This window comes from Artemia franciscana, chromosome 1, assembly GCF_032884065.1.
Source record: "Artemia franciscana chromosome 1, ASM3288406v1, whole genome shotgun sequence".
Classification (NCBI taxonomy): domain Eukaryota; kingdom Metazoa; phylum Arthropoda; class Branchiopoda; order Anostraca; family Artemiidae; genus Artemia; species Artemia franciscana.
In genome coordinates this window covers 41,420,037-41,435,649 of record NC_088863.1, presented here as the reverse complement: position 1 = coordinate 41,435,649, position 15,613 = coordinate 41,420,037, and the positions used below count along the sequence as shown (strand labels likewise).

The window sequence follows — 15,613 nt, the reverse complement described above, 5'->3', positions numbered from 1 at the left end:
GAAGTTCTGTGACAATAGCTTTCTTTATAAGTCTATGTACAAGCGCACCACTTGGGTTTCGGAGGAATCCGGACAGAAGGTAAACCAATCTATACAGCCCCAAAAATATCTGGGAGAAGTAGCTTGAGAACTTCTAAGAACGCTAAAAACGGCAACTGGTCTATATCCTGTGTCTATATCCTGGACTATATCCTCTATATCCTGATTTTGATTTTTCCCTTTTTGGGGGATATTTGACAGAACACCAGCACAAAACAATCCGAAGACAATAGTGCAATCGATACACATCTGGAACATAACGGAGATATGTACAAACAGGACGTCAGTGCCATACCGTAGGTTATCTGGACAAATGCTATCGAGACCAATATATATATATATATATATATATATATATATATATATATATATATATATATATATATATATATATATATATATATATATATATATATATATATATATATATATATATACATTTATATATATATATATATATATATATATATATATATATATATATATATATATATATATATATATATATATATATATATATATATATATATATATATATATATATATATAAATGTATATATATATATATATATATATATATATATATATATATATATATATATATATATATAAATATATATTAGCTTTGATAATGCTACTTGTCCAGCATTACCTTTTTTCTAGTTTTGTGGATTTGTCTTTACTTATTCATTACTTTTTTTGTTACGCTGAAGTGTGAAATCCTTATATTTCTTATATTACCAACCACTTTTTTGTTATGTTGGTGAGTGAAATTCTTAATCCATCATGTTATTTACTACTTTTTTTCGTTTCGATGAGTGAAATTCTTAAGCTTGTTATTTTCCAACAGTTATAACTTCAGCTCTCTAATGAAGGTGTACTATTTTGCTTTTGTGTTGTACTGACTGACTTATACTGAGCTGAATCAGGGAAACTTCAAGGAATAATAATGATCATATTTTATTCACTTTGCTAATAAAAGCTTTAGCAACCAAGTCAAACAAGCAAAATGGTAAGAAATAGAGAGGTCTATAAACAGCCAAGTGCCTTTTTAATAATACAACTGTTTCGTAAATACATTAATACAGTTGGTAATTAAATATAAAAAAAATAAACATTAAGCTTTTCCAAGAAAAGTAAAGTTCAAAATTTAAACTTAAAAAAGGCAGAAGTTAACTCACACAAGAAGTCAAACTAAAAAAAAAACCAAAAAAAAAAAAAAATAAAATAAAAAAAAAAAAAAAAAACAGAAGTTACCGCAAATAAGAGGCTGGGGCTTCCCCAAGCCTCTTGAAGGCTTTATTGCCAGTTGCACTCTGTCAAAAAATACTGAACAGCGTTTTTTTTATGATAACAAGTGTTTTAAGTACCAAGGACACCAAAATGAAAAAATTGTTTTGCCCCTTTATTCCATCTTACACTACTCATGCCTGAAAACTACGATTTCCAAGTCCCTCGGGTACTACCAAATTTTTATCAGTGATGCTACGTTGAACCAGAGAAAAATAGATAAACCAAAATTCAAAATATTTACCTGTACTTGAAGAAAGACCAGGCGTAATTTCACCTCATCTGGCATCTACAGCTTAGAAGTTATATAGGAGTTTATTTAACCATAAGCTCCCCAGACCCACAGCGGTTGAGCCTGCAAAGTCATACCACTATCCCCCACCCAAAAGATTTGCGACACAGGGAATCGAACATCCATCCCAAAGACCATAGGACTGCAAGTTAAGCATGCCATCCACTCGGCTAGGGTGGCTCAAAGCGGAACTGATTCGGTAAATTTGACAATAATTTCGTACATAAAAATTCAAACATTCCATAGATTTTCCGTTAAAGCTAAGTATATCAATCACAGAATGAGAACTTACAGTTCTGAAACCGATGCAGAAAGTAAATAGCTGCAGTCAAATAGCTGCAGTGAAACATAAAACCCCTATAACGCATGTTAACTATCGGATAAAACAGATGAACTCATTATTGGTGGTTTTTATGAAAAAGAACTCTCGAAAGTTATTCAATAAAAACTTTCATACTATAAATGGATCCTATAAAGTTGAATAAATTATTAGCGAGTACAGTGAAAAGCAGAAAAATACAAAGAAATATTGTTCAAAACGTGCATTACAGGAAACTGGATTTCGTGACTATGCTGAAAAGTTTGGTGCTCCAATGATTGAAGCAGAAGATAAAAATACAAATATGATTACTGATAAATTACATGAAAATGACACTAATTTAAGAAGACGATTACAACGACTGGATCAATCTTTAAGCAACGCAGCAAGTTTAAAGCAAGCAATCAAGCTCACTAAAGTCAAGCTATTTTACCCCCGAATGAGCCAAATTTCATTGCTAAATCAATTCTGGGATAGATGAAGAACTTTTGAGAGGAATCAATAAGGACTATGATCCAAAGGGATTCTGTTTTGAAATGCCTAGTTTTTATTTAAAAAATATTCAATATTCAAAAGAGGCTATAGATTAATCAGGAAAACTTAATCAAAGATATAGAGGAAAGATGAAAGGTGTGAACTCTAGTGAATTAGAAAAAGTCTCACTTGGTAAAAATCTACAAAAAACGTTAAAAGCTATTAAAGATAACTTTGATGTTGTATACCCTCAACCAAATGATATGATTGAAACTTTATATGGTATGCTTGGTAGCAGAGCTGCTGGAAATATATTTGATGAAGTGAGAAATAAAGCTGTTGACCTCCTCGAATCATTATTCAAAAACAAAATTATTAAACAAAATGACTATAATACTACTTACAACAAATCTCAGAATTTGAATTTTATGAAGAAAATACTTTCTTAATAAATAGTTTTGATTATTATTAATGGTAACAAAGGTCAAATCGAACAGTCCTATACAAACAACCCGATCACGTTAGATCAAAACTCTGATTACGAAATGGATTTAATTCAATGACACAAAGGTATTCATGTTATAACATTAGTGATTAGTTTAAAAACAATAAGTTTTGAATACAGGGAAAACTAGACCTACGTTGCCCGGGCAACGTGAAGTGTTGCGGCAACCTTTGTCCGGCTTCGCCAGCTAAAGTGTTGCGAGAGCAACACTTTGGTATTGTTTCTTCGCTATCGATCAGTAATCACATAATCAAAGGCTATTCCTCAGCGTTGAAAAAACAACAACTACAAAATAATATCGAAAGAAGGGACTAAATTTGCAGCCAGTTGAACTTTATCCTTTTCAATCGTAGACATCGTGACGGATGAAAACTTGGAACAATATCTTATATAATCTAGTTGGTATTATAAAGCTATCCGTAACTTCTCAGGATTAAAATACCATAGGTGACACTAATTATTACGAAACTACCTCATTGTTTTACGTTATCGTTTGTACCCCTGGCGTAAACAATTAATTCTGTCAGATTTAAAGAGATCGGGTACAATGTGCACCAATTTGCACAAATTTCTGGCCCAAAGTGAACAGATTCTTATTTACAAGTCCCTCTCTCGTAATAGACATCAAATTCACCGGAAACAAATAAATGGGTACATCAACTAGCAAAAGTTGCAAACCCATCATCGCTAAAGATGATTGTAGCCCAACAGTCGATTATTACTTACAAGTCCCCTACATGTCTTACCACTGGATGTCATATACTTTGATCAGCTCATCAAGAGCTATCGATTGCCGTGGAAAAAAAAAATTCTATCTGTCTTAGTTCAAAAGTTGATTTTTTTTACCGTAGGCCAAATTTCTAACGTCACCACTTAGAAAGGAGCAACGGATAAGCTCCAATTTGTTTAGCAATGAGAGAACTTTTAAAATTTATTAGGCACATGTGATACCATTTCTCTACCGCAATCCCAAGTCCGAAAAACCGAACAATAAACTCAGTTGAAACCAGGAACAGAAATGGATTGAAAAGATAGATGGCAGCACTTTTGGACCCGTGGGAAAATGCCACATTTTTCTGTAAATTTTTCTATTTATCAATCAAAAACGATATATTGGCTGTGGGACTGGGTAACTGCCGCATATATTTAACACTTATAGTTTTAGTCCATCTTCAATATGAAAGTGTTGCCTGCCTGCTTGCCTGCTAGAACGGAGCTTTCCACTCGAAGGCAGAAACATGCTTTGATGAAACGAAAGCTTGGCTGCACAACTTCAGATGCTCCTCTCTGACATAGGCTATATAACTCCACTTCACTTCGCACACCATAGGCTCTGGCTCGTGGACAAGCAAAAACCACACTTTTTGGGCCCAGGCAAGAGTTCTGAGGAACTTTCCAAAATGTAATGTCATATTCATCAATCCGGCCTGAGGTCCACACTTTCCGTAAAAACCGCAAAGGTTAGACCCTTACCAGTTTCCAGGAACAAGAGTGAATGTTGTTATACCCACTGGGATGTGTGATGAAGACGGTTTAAATTATTTCTTAACTGTTTATTTCGATTCACCTATAGATCGATGCCCAATCATTATATCATCCAATCTATCATTAATGAAAATTTTTTATTATTTTGAAAGGGAATTTTAAATTTCGGTTTAGCAGTGACTTTTGTCTTGTTTTAGGATTGGAAAACGGAGCTGAACAAAGTAGTAAATATAATAAACTGTAAGTAAGGACCGACGTTAAAACTTAAAACGAACAGAAATTACTCCGTATATGAAATGGGTTGTCCCATCTTCAACGCCTCGCTCTTTACGCTAAAGCTTTTAATTGTTTTAAAAAGTAGAATTGTGGCCAAGAGTCAAACTTTAGCGTAAAGAGCGAGACGTTGAAGAGGGGACAACCCATTTCATATACGGAGTAATTTCTGTTCGTTTTAAGTTTTAATGTCGCTCCTTACTTACAGTTGAAAAAACTAGTTTTTTTTTTCATTTAATAGATACTATAGGGTGTAGTATCTAGTCTAGGAATGCACATTAGCAAAAAAGAATTTTAAGAGAAAGTGAGAACTATTGTGAAGAAAGAAAGGCTTTACAGGCTCAAAAACTTTTTTTGAAAGTCCTAAAAGAATATTGTGACGGCAGCAATTATTACACTTGTAAGCAGGTTTGAATTGTCTTTTTATTTGGAAATTTCGGGCGAAGTATTCTACATAACATCAAAACCAGTCACCATATGACGCACGCCTTTCAATTTTTCATAATTTTCAATTTTTTTTAACTAATTTTAGTATTGAATTGAAGCTATATAACTTGCATCATTAACAAATCAGCTTTGTATTTGAATGAATTTTTTTCACTTGGTAGTTTTTTTTTTTAAACCGTTTTTTTCCGCTTGCAAAGGTGTCTAGGAAGGGGAGCATTAGACACCTATTTAAAGGTTTTTAGTAATGAAGATTTCAGTAGTAGAACTATTATGATTTCAAACCTTTACACTCAAGAAATGACACTAGAATCACATATTGGGGCTAAAAAGTATTTAATGATGCTGTTGTCATGAACAAATTATAAAAAGTACATAAATGTAAACATTGGCTTTCAAATGACATTAAACAGCTCTCTACGATATTTTAGTCTTCTATTAGTGCTGGAGAAATAAGATAGAAAAAGGGGGACTTACAGCATTTCCAGCTCTTTTAAAAAATTTCCAGACATTTACTTCTGCAATAAACTTTCCCCATTAAGATGAATTTAAATCATAGCTATCACTCCTGAATCAGAATTAACGGCAAGTTTCTTAAGAAATACTGCCTTTTTGACATGTTTTTAAGATTATGGCTACTATTGCCTGTGGTATTCTCTGAACTAGGGTTCAGCTATTGCTGTATCCATGACCTTCAAGTGTATTCAGGCCCTGCACATGAAAATTTTCGATTATTTTCAAATATATTGATCAGACAAATAAATTGGTGTTTTTTAGAGAAGCAGATGGTTTTACATCGAAGTGGCGTAAAAAAAAAAAAAAAAAAAAAAAAAACAAGAGTATTAACCAATAAAGAACATTTCATAGCTTTTGTCACCTCCGACAAAATGGCCTGAATTACATTTTATAGCTATATTGTTAATTTCAAGAGGGTTGAGCTGAATGCAGTTGATTCTAAGGGAGTCGAGTCAGACAGATTTGGGTTAAAAGGGATTTGAGTTGAACGAGGATTGAGCTAAATGAGGGTTGAATAGCATGGAAGTTAAGTTGAATTTTGGTCGAAACAAATGAGGCTTGAATCTTAAAAGGGTTGAATTGCACATAGACTGAGTTGAATGAGGGTAGACTAAAGGGAGTTGAGTTGCATTGATTTTAAGTTGAGAGAGCGGATTTGCATTGGGGTTCAGTTAAATGGGTGAAGAGTTATGAGAGTTCAGTGAAGCAGGGTTTGAGATGCACAAGGGTTCAGTTTTACAGAATTCAATTGCACATGGTTCAGTTTAACGGCGGTTAAGTTGCATGAGAGTTCAGCTGAATGGGATTCAGTTGCACAAGGGTTCGTTTACATGGGTTCAGTTACATGAGGATTCAATTGCTATGAAACCCTCTTATCTTTGTGGATGATTTTTTCAAAGCTAGAAGTTTTTGTGTTTATCTTATATAAAGAATTTAAAAACTTAAAAGCATTTAATGTTTTGTTTTAGCAAAATCTAGCATTTCTATCACCAAATGTAGCAAAAATATTTTTAAGTAACAGTGTCAGCACTTATAGATGTGGTAGTAATCACAATTGCAGGGGCAATATTAGTAGGACAAGTATTATCAATGGTAGTAGTAGTAACATAGTTTAATTTCATTATTTTTTCACTATCTACCTTTCTATCCACTATCTATGAAGCCTCTGTTTTGAATAGGCTACTTATACAATGTAGTAGCTTTATTTTTGGGGCTGGTTGCTTTTTATAATACCTGATGCATAAATATATATTCTTTTAGATTATTAACAATTCTGGTTGAAAGAGCAACTTTGAAATTTGTTGCTGATACTATTTAGAGCAAAAAGTTATGCTCACAGGAAACAAAATATGGTTGAGTGTTCACCAATGTACTTTGTCAAATAAAAAGCAAACAAGAGCTCAATATTTGCAAAGAAAAAAAACAAGCATTCTCCCAATTATGTACAATCATCCATTTTCCATAATAAGCATAGAATAAAACCAATTTACACAAGAGACATTACTCTTTATTTAATCCATACCAAAACGTAGGACACTCTAAATTCTAAAATAAAACAAGTTTTTGAAAAGTAGTTTCAAAATAATATTATCTATTTTGTTATTGCTAACTTACTTGTCCATACAGCTGACTTTATGTTCTAAGGAACTTTTAAAGCAAATTTCCTAGTATATATTGAAGCTTTAAAGAAGGTGGTCGATGCTAATTTCCATTATTGCAAGGGCATGTCCTGTTGACATTCAAAAATACCACTTGGCAAATCCCCTCACCACAGATCGAACAGAAACATAGATTAAACAGAAGTATTATGAAACTGAGCACAATTGCTTTAATTTCACTGGAGCAAATAGATAAATCTGGAATCTTGGAGGGAATTCAGATAGTCCGCCTGAAGGCAAACCTCCAAAAATTTTCAGTGAGGGTCTTAGAAGAATATTGGTGCAAAAAAATAACTCATCCATGCTTGATGAACCTGATGACATGTCAAAAAGTTAGTTTTTTTTCACTGTTTAATTAAAAGAACAGGAGGGTAAAGTTTTACAATTAGGCGAAAAAACAAGACAGCTTATTAACAAAGTTTTCTGCCAAAATGAGATCCATTAAAGAGTAACTTGGTGGCATACAAGACATCATAGAGCAGGTTAGGCAGAGGGAAAATACTTATTTTTGCTGGGAGATTTCCAAAGAGGTGTGAAGTAATGATTCTATTTTCAGTATTAGAAGTTTAAGAATAGACAAGGAGAAATCACCAACTTGAGTATTTTTACATTCTTCAAGTGACTGTGCTAATTTTGTAGAGAGAACTTCAATTTTCTTCTCTGGTGTGGCAGCACCTAGATCTTTCAGCAGCTGTTCAACACTCTTCATATCCTTTCTTCTAGGTCGGCTCTTTACAACTGTCTAGAATAAAAGCTACATCAAGCAACTATCAAATAATTCAAGGAAATGAATGACAAGTAAACAGCAACACTTTCAATATTTCAATAAATTGCTGCATTGGTAAATTTGATTTGGAGCCACAAAAGAGACCCTTAAAGAGACACCTTGCTCCCAATTACAAAATGGCTACCAGAAATTCTGTAAAATACCTTGAAATAATCATAAATACTTACTTATCTCAATATTAAAACAGTATTGCTTTACTTCACCCCCTGCCTGCCCCCTTTGGATATATAGACAGCCCCTCTTTAAGATCTATATATGCATATAGACTCTTTAAGCTTATTTTAAAGAAACAGTATAATAACAACAGAATGGTATCACTTCATTTCCTATTGGATACTCTTTCCAAAAACATTAGTTACTACTCTGGCAATATACCCCCCTCCTCCAATGCTAATGCTCCCAGATATAGCCCTAAATAATATAGATTCCTATGATTTTTTGGCTAGTTAACATTGTATTTATGTGTTGACAAGTAGCTGTATCCTTGGTCTATTCAAAGCATTATGCTAGCAAAAGAATCGATATCAGTTGGGTAGAAGAATTGCATCTCTATACTGTTACCTAATTTGGAAAGGAATCAAAAAGTATATTTGGGAAGAACACAAGAAGAAGCATCCACCAAGTGAAATAATGTACAAAACTCAATACTAGTCAATGGTGTCACTTTAAGGGCTCAAAATAAGATTTGCAAAATCTCAAAAGACAACAATTTGTATATTTGGAAAGAACATAAAGACACATTCAATGGCTTGTCCATTTGCTACCTAGCTAGGTAACAAAACAACTTAGCATTTACCATACACTTTAGGAATAAAAGAAATAGTTCGAATAAAGGTAAATGAGTCACTTGATTTGTCTTTTTAAGACCATCCAAATACACTGAAAATCAGCATAACTGATGCAGCTTTTCAGATGACTTCAAAGGTCCTGAAACGATGTCCTTTGACATTTTTCAGTTTATGAAAAAGGAAGAAATTACAGGGACTGAGATCAGATGAATAAGGAGTATAAGGAACCAAAGGAATGCCTTTTGAGTTTAAAAATTTTCTTATGGAGATGGCAGTGCAACATGAGCATTGTCAGGAAGGAGCAGCCATTTCTTTACAATGTCTGGTGTCATGCAAATGACTCTTTTTAGGGCCTTTCAAGGATAGCTCTGTAAAAAAAATAAAAAATTTGGGCTGCCTCCCAAAAACCCTTTGTGTCGACAAAAAACTTGAGTTTGGGCTAAAGAGTACTCCACATAGGACTGTTTTAATTTTTCAAACATCACACTTGTTGATTCCTCAAGCTTAGCAAAAAATTCAATGGCACAACCTTGCTCCAAATTTTGATGTTCCATTTTGCATAATGCACAATGAAAACACAACTTCACAAGTTCCAACCTCAAAATCCACTTAGTTAACAGATAGAGTAGACACCCTAACTAAGGTATGGGAGGGTTTTGATACACATGTTCTCTCAAGAATAATGGCCCAGGGTTGCCAGATCGCTTGAAGTATTTCCAATCTAATAACTTTTCTAAAATGCCTTGTATGGGTTTCTAAGGAGGAGATACTGGTACAATTACAGTGGAAACAATCAGTATATTCAGAAAAGGCAAGCAAAGATACATTAAGTGGTGTGTTCAACTAGATAATCTTAACTTCATTCTTCTTTCCAAATATCATGGTAACTTTTTGACAATGCACCTCACCTGATGGTCCCATATAGCACTAATGATATACTTCTGTATTAATTGAATCTTAAAGTATATCAGAAGTTTTTGTTTAAATTGATTTCTGCATTCTAAAACTGATCAAACACAGTTTTGATTTTGATGGCTAGCCTATATGTGGGACCATAAGGGTGTGGAAGTTAGACATATTGTCAGAAAAGTGACCATGATACATGAAAATAGCATAAAATAAGGAATGTAATGGTACTAGTTTTACTTGTTGAGCATGTCTCCTTTAGAAGTTGTTAACCATTAAACTGATATACTATTTCTTCTTATTCCTTATGCTATTTTTCAATATGATAGTGGATTTTGTGATAATGAACTCTCCCTCCTTATGTCCCACAAACAGTTATAAATAATAGCCTTGATTTCTTTTTTGCTTAGTATCCTGTGATGTTTCACATTTTCTTTGTTAAAACGGGTTTAATGCATAGTTGATCCATGAAAACCATCCTGTCCAATTTCTTTTAATAGAATTGTTGGAAAAAATAGGGGCCCATTATTTAAAAATGGTTTGAAATGTGGATAATGATGGAAGCAAACATGATAATCATATAAACAGAAACTTAGTACATATTATAATGGTCTGGGACTAACTTGGAGGATCCTACTATAGCTGTTGCTAAACTTGGAGAAACAAAGCCACTCCATTTCAAGGCATGCTTGGAGCCAACTTCTTGAACTATAGTTACCTTGTGATTTGTTGTATAGCAATATTTTGCTTTTGTTTTGTTTTTCTCTTTGCAGTGCTTCATTGTTTTATTTATTTTTTTTTATAAAGACAGGTTTTCAAAAAATAATAATAATAATTAAATTGCTAAATAGCATAGACTAATCAGTCAATTAGTATTACTTGATATAAGCCTAGAATTGGGGCTATTGAAAGGGGAACATGTTAAGAAAAGAATTCTTACTTCATGTTATCCAGAAAAATTGTGGTTAACAAATTTCAAAAGTAATTACACTATACATCCCCCTCCCCTAACTTGCTAGTATACAGACTATATATTTCCCATGTGTTTTCCTGTTTCTTGATTTTGTCAGGATTGATTCAATTTAAAGGCACATGAAACAATTATATAAGCCTAGAGTTGAGATTGCTGAGAAGAAAACATGATGGAAAACAATTATTTCTTCATTTTGAATTAGTGATCCTTATGAATTCCTAATTTTTTAGAGTTTTGTTGATCATAGGTGGAGTCTAGTGCAAGAGTTTAGTATAAATAGTGCCTACCTTAGCATTTAAATCAGAATTTAGCTGTAATTAATTGAATGACAGTAATTACTGTTATCCATGGCACCAAAAAAAACAAACAAGAAAGCTCAAAAAAGGGAATAAACAAGTTTACTGCTTATGACCTGTGATGTTTGTAAAAAGTGGCTGTGTAAGCCTAGCCATAAATGAACTAGAGTATATCTTCTCACAAAAATGACCAGACATTAGGGCCATGAATGAAAATGCCCAGTTTGCAAAGGTATCACCAGACCTGGTTTTAGTGAAGCAAAGATACAGAAAATTATCAGTAAGTTCAAGAACCACTTCAGCCCATTATTGCTACTGTGCAGCATGGCTATTATCAAACCGCTTTATATGTACACATCATAAATGTAGCTAACTAGTTGACTATTGAAAAACAATCAAGCATATGCAAAAGGGTAAAATGGCAATCTGGCCAGCTAGTGATTTGAATATATGTATAAACAGGAAAGGAAAGTAGAAAACTAAGAGTGTCTGTCAAGGAAACCTAACAATTTTCATTTTAAATGGGAGGGACCAGCAAGTTGGCAAAATTTTGCTTTGGGAAGAAGGATGGACTGATGATAAAGAAAATGTGTTTATATAATCCAAATGTTTAGTTGGTCTGAAGTAGCAACAAATTTAGATCTTATATTCCATATTATTTTTTACGATGATGGAAGGGGGGGGGCTAGATATATCTCTTCCTGCTTTACCCTCTTAAGATGGGAGTTATGTTCTTTGTATAATATCAAAGTGAATTATATATAGACAACCCAAATGTAGCCAACTAGCTGGCTATTTTTAAAAAACAGTAAGTGGATATAAAGGGATAAAATACCTAACTTGCCTGCAAGTGAAATGAATTTACATATACACAGGAAAGGAAAGTAGCAAGCCAGGATAGTATGACAGTGAGGGCTATCAATTCTCTTTTTGAAGGGGGGAGGGTATCCAAGTGTACCTTATGATGGTTTGGATATCTATTTCAAATCCCCCTATAGTTACCTGCAAAGACAATCTTTAGGCTAACCCTATGAAAGCTGGTTGGAAGTGACCTTATGGATGACCAAAGAAATTACAGTCTGACAGCCTGTCAAAGTTCCTGGCAATGGCAACATTAGACCCAGTGAAGAACAAGTGCTTGCACTGGACTGAAGCAGATCAAGGAGGCAGATGTCACTCTATATGTTGAGCACTGTCTGGTAGGAGACCTATGTCAAGTCAAATAAGTCAATGGAAGGCAAGCAAGTTGGCAGAATTTTATTTAGGAAAAGGGCTGGATTGATGTTTACTATAAGGCAAAACAAAAAAGAAGCTCACCAAAATTAGACATATTACTTGGGAAATAAAAAATGATTGAAAAATTGTAATATCTCAAGATTATATATAAGTTCTTTTGATAGCTGACAAAACATATTAACTGTTTTTTCTTTATAATTGAACTACACTAATTATCATTTCTCACCTGGTGGTAGCCAGGAAATGTAGGAAATATACAATTGGGTTATATTTCTGCAAATTAGAATGGTTTGGAGGAGAATATAATGGATGGCTTTCAACATTTGTTAACTAGACATATTATTTTTCAGCATTGCCTATTATGAAGTAGGCTAAGAATTGTTTTTTCATAAGTTTCCTTCTCAATGACCAGAAGAAAAATGATTCAAAGAGGTGAGCCCCATTGTGTCTGTGTTTGACTCCTGGATTAGTAAAGTATGCTAAGCAAAAAGCTTATCTTTGGAAAATTTACAAGAACCATTCCACTCCTGGACAACATCATCATTAAAAAGAGTATTAAAATATATTTAAGTCAGCAACACATAGGGTTAAAACAGATTATTATAATAGAACATTTTCAGAGTGCATGAAAGCTATAAAAAAAAAAACATGGATGATTATTTATTATGCTGTTAAGCCTGGTCATTTACCTTCATCATTATAAACAAAGCTCAAGCTAGATGGAAAGGATATTGATAAAAAAAAAGAAATAAATCAGGGACTTGCATTGTTTTTGCTTCAATTGGCTGTTTGACAGCTAATTCTGTACCTGAGTCAAGATTTTATAGTGATTTTACAACATATTTGGGCCATTCTCATTTGGCAAAAATTTTTCATGAGCATTAATTAAGCTTTTGTCCAAACATTCTACTGAACAGGCTTGTATTGGCCTTCTCAATTTTGTGAATAATGCTTTAGACTTGTAGAAAATTGTAGTGGCAACTTTTTTGAATGAGAGAAAAGGTTTTGATAGTTTATCTCACTTAATTCTTCTTACAAAATCTTCATATTTTGATGTTTGGGAAGAACCATTAGAATTAGAATGGTTGTAATCTTATCTTCATGGCCAGTTTATTTCTTTTGATCCAGGGTCTGATATTAAGGCTCAAGTAGACTTTTGAATTACCAAGGGTCTATTCTTGCTCCTTTGCTTCACATTGTATATGCCAATGACATGTATTGGGCTATGAGAAATGTTCCAAGGTCTATTTGTTATAACATATGTTACCCAGATGAGTTGCAGTATCCTAATTCAATATATATTGAACCAAATATTGATTTATTTGCATTTGCTGATGATAGTATGCTTGTTTGTGCTGAGCAGGATCAAATTAATTTGATAATAAAGCTTTAAATACTGATAAACAGAGCTTATGAGTGGTTTTAAGCAAATTGTCTATTATTCTAAGTTCCAAAGGTATTATTTCTAGATCACAAAATATGTTTTCTAGGTTTCTAGGATTCCTTGTTGATGAGAATCTTTCATTTATATATCATATCAACCTTCCCTGATTATAAGTGTCAAGGAACTTAGGTATGATATGTAAGCTAAGTTATATTTTTCCGGGATGTATTTTAAAGCTTCTTTATAATTCTCATACAGCTGTACATAAATTACTCTTCTATTGTTTGGATGAGTACTTTCTCATCCCTGTTAAAACCACTCTCTCTTCTTCATTAAAAGGCCCATCAGTTGTTTCAGATACAAAACATTATGTCAACAAATTCTCTCCTTAGGTTCTCTTCATAGTATTTCCTATCTTGTGCTTTTTTTTGTTTATAAATATCTTTATGGTCAACTTCACTCTGGTTTTTTGAATTTATTAAAACCCCAAGTTAGTGTAAATCCTCATGGAACTTGTAACTCTGAAGTTTTACTGGTTGTTAGAACTCTAACCATGAGGTCAGATTTTAGTCCTATATATGCATGTAGGGTCTTCAAAAGATTAATGGAGTAATTTGGGTTAGTTTCTTCTTTCTTTCTCTTTTTATATATAAATATAGGCTAATAATATTATATATTTGCCAGTCCAATTGAGTGGAAATAATTAAAAAAAGGGTTTGATATAGGCTAACTATTTACATTTTTCAGTTTTTGTTTCTGTTATTTTTTTCCTCTACATGTTTATTCCCCTTACCTTGTATTATAAATATTGATGGATATGATTGTTATGTTTTTTTCCAGATGTTCACAGGCCATGGAGCCTTTTGTGGGGATGTTAAAAGAGAAACATGTGTGGATTATTTAATATTAATAAAGTTGGAGTTGAATGGCTCTAATTCAAGGCTTATACCTATTGCTCGTTTTGCTTAATAGTAGGCTACTTCCTCAAAAGAGCTGCTCTCATTTAGTGAATTTTTTAAGTTTATGAGGCAATGTAAAGCCTTTTGATTAGCCTAGCCAAAATTTACCTGGGGATCTTCCATAGTTGCTAGAGGATTTACAGCAACAACGTTTGGATCTTCCATAATGAGCTAAACTCTTTTACTTCTTTAAATATTAGACCTATCACCTTCGAAGACAATCTTTCAGTGTTGCCATTCTGTAAACATATTACGTTGTGTTCGACCCCCCAAAGTGTGACTTTTCACAGGAAAATTGCTTTTCGGGGCCAGCTGAACTATATATATATAGCACTGGATTTGAGAAACAAATAAAAATGATTTATAAAAATGACTGGATTTGAGAAACAAAATATCATAAGGAATCTAGTGTCTCTGGACAAATGTTTGAATCTAGACGACACTTTTCTATATCAAGCATTTCAAAGGAAAACAAAGGAAAACATTTTCTCAAAGAATGCTAAATAGTTTAATGAGAAATGAGTCTCCAGAATTAGACTATTGTATGCAACTTTTACATAGTGGCCAGGATGCATTTACTAAATTTATTGATATATTAACTGAAACAAAACAAAATAATATAGTGGATTTGCTTTTGATTGCTACATAGACGGCTTTTTTGGCGAGGTGACAAGAAATAATTAGGAAAATCATGTCTAAACATATTTTGTGACGTCACTTCTCCCCCTAGAAGAATTAAACTTTCCATAGTCAATTTCTTTGGATATGAGACAGTCAACATGGGCTACATTAGAACAGTCAACATGGGCTTCTCCAATTTGATGTAGGAAAGTACTGTGTATTACACCTTGGACCCAATAGCCCAATGGCGAACTACACGATCTACAACCCGACCACCAAAGTAAGAGAGCAACTAAAGAACAGAACAGAAGAAAGAGATCTAGGTGTCATTATTGATGATAAACTTAAAATTCACAGCCATGGCCAGC

At 33.2% G+C, this 15,613-nt stretch overlaps 1 protein-coding gene across 2 annotated transcripts in view; it reads right to left on the bottom strand.

The window, feature by feature from the left end:
• Nucleotides 1–14,884, bottom strand: part of LOC136029730 (alpha-taxilin-like) — a 44,364-nt gene extending 29,480 nt beyond the window's left edge. Inside the window, exons 1-2 of one of the 2 annotated variants that reach the window (XM_065708238.1) lie at nucleotides 14,733–14,884; nucleotides 7,891–8,037 (exon numbers count right to left, since the gene is read on the bottom strand). In XM_065708238.1, coding sequence (XP_065564310.1) covers nucleotides 7,891–8,037; nucleotides 14,733–14,789 — 204 coding nt within the window. In that variant the 5' untranslated portion in view covers nucleotides 14,790–14,884. Of the gene's footprint in view, nucleotides 1–7,890; nucleotides 8,038–14,403; nucleotides 14,452–14,732 lie in introns of those variants that run through there. The other variant, XM_065708244.1, reaches the window with a different exon arrangement.
• Nucleotides 14,885–15,613: the final 729 nt, after the last annotated feature.